The sequence below is a fragment of the Gavialis gangeticus genome, unplaced genomic scaffold (assembly GCF_001723915.1).
Source record: "Gavialis gangeticus isolate Ggan-Ray unplaced genomic scaffold, GavGan_comp1, whole genome shotgun sequence".
In the NCBI taxonomy this organism is placed as follows: domain Eukaryota; kingdom Metazoa; phylum Chordata; order Crocodylia; family Gavialidae; genus Gavialis; species Gavialis gangeticus.
The window spans coordinates 174,439,124-174,448,084 of record NW_017729022.1 but is presented as its reverse complement, the minus strand read 5'-3'; the positions used below and the strand labels follow the sequence as shown (position 1 = coordinate 174,448,084).

At 46.3% G+C, this 8,961-nt stretch overlaps 1 protein-coding gene across 1 annotated transcript in view; it reads left to right on the top strand.

The window, feature by feature from the left end:
* The window catches only part of PARP1 (poly(ADP-ribose) polymerase 1), a 92,267-nt gene that overhangs the window by 50,439 nt on the left and 32,867 nt on the right, over positions 1 to 8,961 (top strand). Inside the window, exons 7-10 of the mRNA XM_019516547.1 lie at positions 334 to 510; positions 2,286 to 2,427; positions 4,019 to 4,159; positions 7,244 to 7,486. Of these exons, the coding sequence (XP_019372092.1) occupies positions 334 to 510; positions 2,286 to 2,427; positions 4,019 to 4,159; positions 7,244 to 7,486 (703 nt within the window). The remainder of the gene's footprint in view (positions 1 to 333; positions 511 to 2,285; positions 2,428 to 4,018; positions 4,160 to 7,243; positions 7,487 to 8,961) is intronic.

The window sequence follows — 8,961 nt, the reverse complement described above, 5'->3', positions numbered from 1 at the left end:
GTCCTCCTACAGCATAATTAAATTCTTCCACAGTGCACATGCTTAGCATTCTGTGAAAAATTCTGTTTTGTGTTTCTGACAATGTGCCCTTGCTCCAGAGAGCACAATCCAAAGGGTATAGCACAAACTTAGTGGCATGTGGTGTCAAGGCTTTGTGGATCAAGTAGTTCTGAGAAGCTTCTTAATTCATATTCAAGAAGAAGATTTGACAAGTAACACTTTTCATCTTTACACCAGTGTTTTACGGCATCTGTGAATTTTCTGTATTGTCTGACTGTGTGTGTGCACGCTTCCTTTTCTAATGTGATTTGTTAGCCTCTTTGTTGTTTTAAGATCTTGGACAGAGTGGCAGATGGGATGGCATTTGGAGCTCTGCTTCCCTGTGAAGAGTGCAAGGGGCAGTTCATGTTCAAGAGTGATGCGTATTACTGTTCAGGAGACATTACTGCCTGGACTAAATGTGTTGCCAAAACACAGTCTCCCAACAGGAAAGAATGGGTTATCCCAAAGGTAAGTGCTGCGAACTTGGCCTGAAACCCTTCTCAATTCTTAAATGACTTAAGTGGTTGTGGAAACAAAAAATAAAAGTCTATGGCAAATGTTACAGACAGAGAAATATCAGAGGTCAGGGCCTGCTTCAGCTTCTGCACATCTCTGTGCCTATGAGGATGGGAAGAGTTGCTGATAAGTAATATATGTGGGGTAAGGAGAATCACATTTTCCAGTCCCAGTAGATTGGGAAGTACTATTTCTTCTTTTCTGATAATTCAGGCATTTCCAATTTGCCCTTCCATTGCAGCAGAACTTAAGTTACCATACTGTATATTACTTGTGGGTTGAGGCTGAAGGTTAATTTAATTCATAATGGCTGGCTCATCTTGCTGTTTTTTATCTCTTCCTTTCTGACTAATCTGAGAGGATCTTAATAACTTTGCTCCCAGAAGTTCAGATATTAATATCAGAATTTGAAAATTACAGCCTGGATTGTCTTTCTGAAATAAACAAATAGTTCCCCCTGAATTGGGGAAAAACTTTTGCAGAAAATGTGTTTGTGATATTTAATTATTGGTATTCTGAAAAGAGTAAGAGAACCAAAACAAAAGTCCTGGCTTTTTGTTTCTTAACTAAATTGTCTTTACTGGCAACCAGCATCAAGGCAGAAATGTCAAAGGTGATTGAAATACCACCTGACTGGAAAACCAGGATTCTTCCTCCGTTTTACATCTCTCTCTCTCTCTCCATGATTTTTAAAACAAATATTTCTAGGGGCTTAGATTCTTAGCTAGAGGGGAGCAGTATTGTCTGGCAGGGATTGGGAAGGACTGGGATTCCCAGTTTTATTCTTGATTGCAACTGACTTGCTGTTTGATATTGAGCAAGCTGTTTAACCTCTTTGTACATCAGTTTCCTAATCAGTAACCTATGTGGGATGTTGTAAATAAAAAGCTTATTTAGCTTTTGTCTCCAGTATAGAGAGAACTGCTGCTTTAAACTATGGCAGCCAGGTCTTCAATAGGGATGCAACTCTGTTGACAACAATATCAGACTTTTTTCCTGCTACTAGAGCTATGTCTTTTTCAGCTGCCCCAACTAGGGTTACCATACGTCTGGGTTTTCCCTGACATGTCCTCTTTTTGGGTCCCTTGTCCTTGTGTCCAGGCTGGTTTTTAAAATGAGAGCAAATGTCCAGGCTTTTGCTCTGCCTCTGGCTTTTCCCAGGCATTAGCTGCTCGGATGCTTGGGGCTGAGAGCAGCGGGCAAGGTGATTGGCTGTCAGGGCTCGTGTGCTCTGTGCAAGGGCCCGGCAAGTGTGTGTGCGTGGGAGCTGTATGCACAGCAGGGCTGGAGCAACAGGGGGCTCTAGGTCAGGAGCAAGGGACACCGGGAGGGCTGTGCGTTGGGAGTGAGGAGGGCAGGGGCTTAGGAGTGATGGGCAGAGACTTAGGCATATCCATATCACTGCCCTTCCCCCGCCCTTCCCCCCACAGGTGTCCTTGTTTTGGATCTTGGAAATATGGTAACCCTGCCCAAACAACACAAGCTCTGCAGGAAGATGCCACCTCCTTTTGGCAAAGCTGTATCTGCACTGGAGGCTTAGTCAGCAAAGTTGCATTGACAAAGGGATATAATCTTTTCACGCCCCGAATTGACTTAGTTCTGTCAGCAGAACTGTGCGATATAGACAAGGGTTTAATAAATTGATTGTAACCTGCTGTGAAATCTCTCCTAAGTGCCAAGGTCTAGACAATATATCCGTTTTAAATGGTTCTGCTTTTGCCCTGCAGGAATTCCGGGAAATCCCTTACCTAAAGAAATTCAAGTGTAAAAAGCAGGACAGAGTATTCCCTCCAGAGGCTGCTGTTGTGAACACTGTGCTTCCATCTGCAGCTTCTGCTCCTTTGACAGAGGAGGCATCTGCACCCACAGGTAAAAGTTCAGGGCAAAGGGACTTGTGTGCCCAGGAACGCATTTCTGTTGATTCATTAGAGCCAAAGTACATTCACTTTGGACTCTTATGAGTGTGGAAGTGAAGAGTGAGATGGCAGAGGTATTTTGTTTTTATTTTTAAGCATTTCCTTCGGGGAGGTTTTTTTGGGGTGGGGGGGGAGTTATAATTTTCATCAGACTTGCACAAAATTAAGGGTGTAGGGGACAGACAATTTAGCAATTACAGTATACTATCAAAAGCTTAAAAAAATCACATGTTAAAATATATAAAACTAAATATCCATAAATCAATAAAGCGCACCTGCTTTAGATCATTCAGTTCATTCTCAGAAAAGAGCTGGGTGGGGAGGGAGCAGAAGAGGAGGCAGTTGTGCTCTGGAGATCTGGGAACATGTGGGGAGGGCACTGGCTGCCCACCCCAGGGCAGGAAGAAGCTCCCTGTGACCCCTTAGAGGGCAAACGCTGCCTGGCAGGCACCACTGGAGGGGCAGCATGATCAGGCCAGGATCCATGGGGGGTGCCCTCCGGGGCCCAGCTGCTGTCCCTGTGCTGCCCAAAGAGGCAGGAAGCTCTGGCCATCAAAGGGCCAGTCCACCCCTGTGCTGGTGCCTGCCAGGCAGGGCTTGCCCCCTAAAGGGCCATAGGGAGCTGCTTCCCACACCAGGCTAGGTGGCTGCTGCCTCTCCCTATGTTCCCAGAGCTCCTGCCTGGTCTAGCCCATGTGAGATCATGGCAGGGGCCCAACTTTTGGTGAGCCCTGATCATGTAGGCCAGGCTGTGCTCATCAGGAGTTTGGTGACCAGTCCTTGGCTGGGACCTGGGTGGAGCAAGCAGCCTGTATCACCAAGCTCCAAGCTGCAGCAGACCTGCCTCTTCAACCCCACTTCCCAGCATGGCCCCAAGCTCCTGCAGCAGCTGCCTGAGCTGCTGCCAGAGGAGCAGTGTGCAGGTGGCACAGCCAGGCGTCCCCACTGTGGCCTGTGCATGTGCATGCTTGTGGGGTACCCCCTGGCCCAGATTGATTTATTTGGTTTAAATCCCCTTTCTCTAAATTTCAGTGATTACTGATGGAAATATTTCTGTTCGTCTCAGAGTGACAGATGAAATCAGTGTTTAGTGATGAAAATTTAATCCTTCCAAGCCTAGCTGTAACATGTTGGAGTTCTCCTAACTCCTCCAAGAAATGTTTTCTTATGAGGAAATGATCTTTGTGGCTTTTCTGATTCTCTCTTTTTTCCCCTTGGCTCTTGCCTTTACTCTACAAGTAAAAAAGAAAGTGCCAGCAGTTTCTAGTTTTTGTGGACATGGCCTTGATCTGAAACCCTCTCCATTTTTTTTTTTCTGGTCCCTTCCCCCAGGAAACCTATTGTATATGAGGTAATGCTGAATTTTATGCCACCTTTTCTAGGGGAGATAAACTGTTCCAACAGTTGCTTAATGCATTTTAGCTACCCTGTTGACATGCTGTACTTTGGATTTAGCAGGCTTCTTTTCCTTCGTATGACGTGCTTTCTCCAGCAGTGTGAACATGCTCTTTTCTTATGTGATGTTTTTGTTTCCAAACAACTAGATAAGCCATTATCCAACATGAAGATTTTGATACTTGGAAAATTATCCAGGAACAAAGAAGAAATGAAGACCACAGTTGAGGAGCTTGGAGGAAAAGTGACAGGAACTGCCAATAAGGCCAACCTGTGTATCAGCACACAAAGTGAGCAAACATGCAATATTACTGTCATCCTTGGACATGGAGAGGAATTAGATCACAGAGGGGATAAGGCACTGAATGAGGACCTGGGGTGGTTGTCTTTATTCATGGAATATAATGCATGTTTCCATATTCATGAAAAAATTTTCTTATGCAGTGCTTCTAATTCTGAATGGTTCCCAAGCATTTGCTGATGCCCCGTAGCAGGGGTCTGTTCAAGTGAACCTATTTCTACCAAGATAGAATTCGAGTCCCAGTGTTCATCAGTGTGTTTTGTAGTCTGTGGCTTGCAGTCCAAGGCATAGGGAAACCAGGGGTTCTGTGACAAGTGTGGTGTGGGTCCTTATGATAACATTTAACAGATTTCAGTACCAATTTGTTTCTGAAACTTGATTGCAGCAGGTGAATTCCTTGGTGTGGATTTTAAAGGCTGCTAAAGCGTGTTTTAACTGTGTGAAGGGACTCCTATAGAGTAACTGGGTAGCTGAGGAAGCTTCGTTGTAGATATTACCTCTGTGTAGACTGGATTGTGGCATTATTACTTGATGGCTTTGTTTTGGAGTCTCATTGTGCCAATTCCAGTGTTAACTCAATACACAAATGAACTGGGCGAGCACTCCCTTCTCTAATGCTCCAGTTTCACTTTCTGGTTGCTTAACTGGCGAGTGCCTCTGCAAATGGGACTAAAAATGCATGATTTTTATCAAAAGCTAAACAGAACATACCTTTGGGAAAAGCTGTTGACTTGTGTTCCCTTTTGCTTGTGTATGCATGGGCAGTAAATTCAGCAGAGGGCAACACTGCGATGCAGGAAGACTGCATGAATTGAGAGCCTGTCCTGTGTCAGGCAGATTTCAGTTTGCCTCATTCTGACTACAAAACACGTGACCCATCTTTAGGCAAACATGCTAATGGGAACCTATCACAAGAATAGGTTAGCATAGCCCATCTGAATAATATATATGGTAGTGTCTACTAAGTGCAGTCCCCATTACCATTGACTCTTTTTGAGTCATGGTGAGCCACAACATTGCATACAGTTCATCCAGAATCTCTGTCACCCCCTTTCTCAGCCTGGCACATGATTAGTTTGGCCCTGCCCTCCATGAGGTAAAGCCAGACCAGGGTGCCCTGCACTTCATCTGCATATAAATTTTTGGTGCATCCCAGCACTGGTCATAAGAACACCCAGTTCCAGTCATGAATGGAGTGCTAATTAGCACATGGATCCTTTTATGGGGGTGTATCTAGAGTGCGCACACACACACTGAGCACTGCTGAGCTGTAGGGTCACCATGGCTTGGATTGCTGTTGACCCTGGTAATGCCCAGCCCCATGAACTATGTGGTAAATCATGAGCCTTTGGCTTTGGAATAATAATATCGTGTGTACTTTGGGCTACGTATAAGTAGGTACCAAAGTGCTGCTCAGAAGTGTGTTTATGGAGTACCTGTGCTGAAACTTGCTGCTGTTTCAAAAAAAGGTAATATGCATCAATTCTGAATAAATTAATACCGGTGTGCTATATACAAATTGTGGCATCCATGTTTAATTTCAAGGTTATTGTTTTCAAATTTGCTCCTTGCTTCCATGTACTTGGAGAGCAGGGTCTGCCAGTAAGGAGAGGGGGAAGGAGCTGCCAGGGGTAAAAGTTGGGGAGAAGCAGAGAGCAAAGGGATACCTGACCCCCTAGATTTATTTTCCGTGCTGTAGAAGTGGGAAGGGGACAAATTCAAGGCAAACATCCAATAAATGGATTTCATACCTGGAAAAGTATAACTAAATTCCATATATGGAATCTAATTATTCAGGGGTCGTCTTATGATTGGATCACTTTCTTTTTGAGTAAATATGGCAAGCCTTGCAAGACTGCTCTTCAGTTGAGGCAGAGGCTCGGTGTGCCTTGTTTCTACCATCCTTGATATCCTCTCAACTGACTGCCTCTGTGTAAAGGGTTGCTTCCCTCTTCTGCTTCCTTGTAAAGCTGTTGGAGTGTGCAGAAGGAGGAAACAACGTGCACCTTTTGTTCAAAAGGGTCTGTTTTACCAGCGTTGAGTAGATCTGGTGAGGATCTAGGATTGCCACCAGCTGCTCTTGTAAAAGGCTGCAGGGAAAGTAGTGTTTCATCCTGTGAATAGTTGAGAGTGTGACTATCTGGGGTAGAGGACAGGAGCAAGGAAGGGGCAGGCAGATAGCGTGACCGTAAGGAAAACTGGGACAGCTGGGACACTGCTCCCCAACCCTCAGCACTGCTGAGGGTAGTAGTAAAGGCTGATGGGCAGAAGTGTAGATGCAGTCTGCCAAAGAAGCGGAGCTGAACTGCCTGGCGCACCATGCTACTCTGCATCCCCTGCGCACCATGCTACTCACCATACCCCTGCGATTCTGGGACATTTGATTTAATTTTCGCTGACCAGCAAGAACTGGTCTTCAAAATTTGGGACTGTCCTGGGGCATGGTCACCCCAAAGATTAGGTGGAACAGAGAGAAAAATGTGCCATAGGTCAGGGCAAGGGAGCTGAAGCTTCTTGGAACTACAGAATCCTTCCATTGGCTGCTTTAGGGAAGCAGCAAGAGCTGTCAGCAGCACCCTCTCTCCTTCCCTGATGACTTCCCCTCCAAGCATTCACCAGGCATTTGTTCCAGCTGGTGCCTAAGCTTGGGGGCTCAGGCCATGATGCTATTCTCATGGTCACCTGCAAAATTCCCAGTCACTTCAAAGGTGCAGTCATTGCCAGGGGGGAAATGTTCACATCTGTGCAGGGGGAGTGTGTCTGGGGTGCTGTTGCCTGTGCTACCACAGGTGTCTTGAGGTCACCTCCCGCCTAGGCCCTGCCTCAGCTGAGAGGTGAGGCAGGGCTTGAAAAGAAATGTAAAATAAGGTAGCCCAGGTATAGGGCAGGGTGTGGTATATGGAGAACTACACTTCAGAGTGCTTTATAACATTAGAATACCTTGACTTTCAACAGTGAGGCTGTGCTTGGAGTCCTTTAGACAGGGCTATGTGCTTTCTTTTGTGTTTGCTTTAAAGAACTTAGAACTGCTCTTTATCCCTTTCCTCCTTCCTCCCCCTCCTTTTCTTAACAGAGGAAGTTGAGAAAATGAACAAGAAGATGGAAGAAGTGAAAGAGGCAAAAGTCCGAGTGGTTTCAGAAGAGTTTCTCAAGGATGTGAAATCCTCTAGCAAAGGCTTTCGGGAACTGCTGTCCGTACATGGGCTCTCATCCTGGGGTGCAGAGGTGAAGCAGGAGAACATGGAGACAACTGTGGGAGGAAAGTCCAGTGGACCCCCAAATATGAAGAGTGCTGGAAAAGTCAAGGAAGAACAAGGTGAAAATAGCAACAGACCTTTTTTCTCACAGCTTTGCTCAGTTTGGTGTGTTTTTAAATATTGCTTTGTGCTTCTATAGCTTGCTATGTATACGAGAATCTGAAAGCACTCAAGGGAACATACTATAAATGTGACAGGAGTGCTTGGGATATAGTTCAGGTTCACCCTTTTCCTGAGTCGCTTCAAGTAATGGAACTGTGATGCAAGACTGGCCTTAAAACTCCTCTAAACTCCCTTCTGAAACACGTTCCCTTCCAACTCACTGTTGCCTCAGATATTGCATGTTTTGTATGTGTTATTAATGGCAGTGCCCATCTAAGTGATGGGCAAGATCAAAGACGGAAACTACAAAAGCTGTTTGGGATGTTCAACTTATTGTGCACGTCTACATGTGAAATTAGTTTGATGCAGTAAACTCGGGCACCATTTGCACTGGAGTTTATTGCTCCTGGGTGCAGCATTTACATGTTTGTGCGGGACTACAGCATGCTGAAACCAGGGTGGTGCTGTCCTGGCTGGCAGGCAGCCCAGGGGCTCAGCCTGCTACCCTGGGGCAGCTCCTGCTTGTCTCACCTTGCTGCAGAGGGGCTAACTAGCAGGCAGTTCTGAACTGTTGGACCCTCGTGACCCAGCCAGCTCTGATCACTATCTACACCTGGCACACTAAATATCTCTACTGTATAATAGTACCTGTGTTGTGCAGTACTGTCCTATCACAGAGTTAATTACTTTACTCTGGCCTAATAGTATCACTTGTCTAGGTGGTGATGGTTTGCTGCGGAGCTAATTAGGCAGCTCTTCAGCAAGCATCTCGTGTTGAACATTTCAAACAGGTCAAGTGTATGACTCAACCTAGTGAACCAGCATTCTAGCTAATGTACAAGAGCTGAACATATACTGAGGGGGGATCAGTACTTTGTGATGCTGAGGTCATGGGACACTTATGAGACTACTAAACAGTAGGCCTGTGCAAAGTGGCTAGTATTCGCTTTGGATTCGGCCGATTCAGGGGACAGTGATTCAATTCGGTGAGTCGTATCACTGTCCCAAATCAATTCAGATGAATCCGATTTTGGAGAGTCGGCTCCTGCCCAATCTCCGAATCAGCCAGGCCCATCCCCGCCAGCCCAGCAATGACTGTCCCACCCACCCCAGCTCCCTGCTCTTTCGGGGGGGGGAAAAAAGCCCCAGCTCAGTGGGTGTTTCCCCCCACTGCCCCACGCTGCATGGGCAAGCATCGCCCTCACTCCCCTAGCCCCCCCAAAGGTGCCCCGCCCAGGCCAGCTCTGGTCCTTTAAGAAATAAAAAAAAAAACCCCCAAGAAAACCCCACACTTGCTGCTCCTGCTGGGGGGTGGGGGTGATCCCTGCTGCCCCCCGAAGCTGCTGCAGGAGCGCTGAGTCCTGGGGCTTTTCTCTTTTTTTCTTCTTAAAGGGCCAGAGTTGGCCTGGGCAGGGCAGCTATGGGGGGGGGG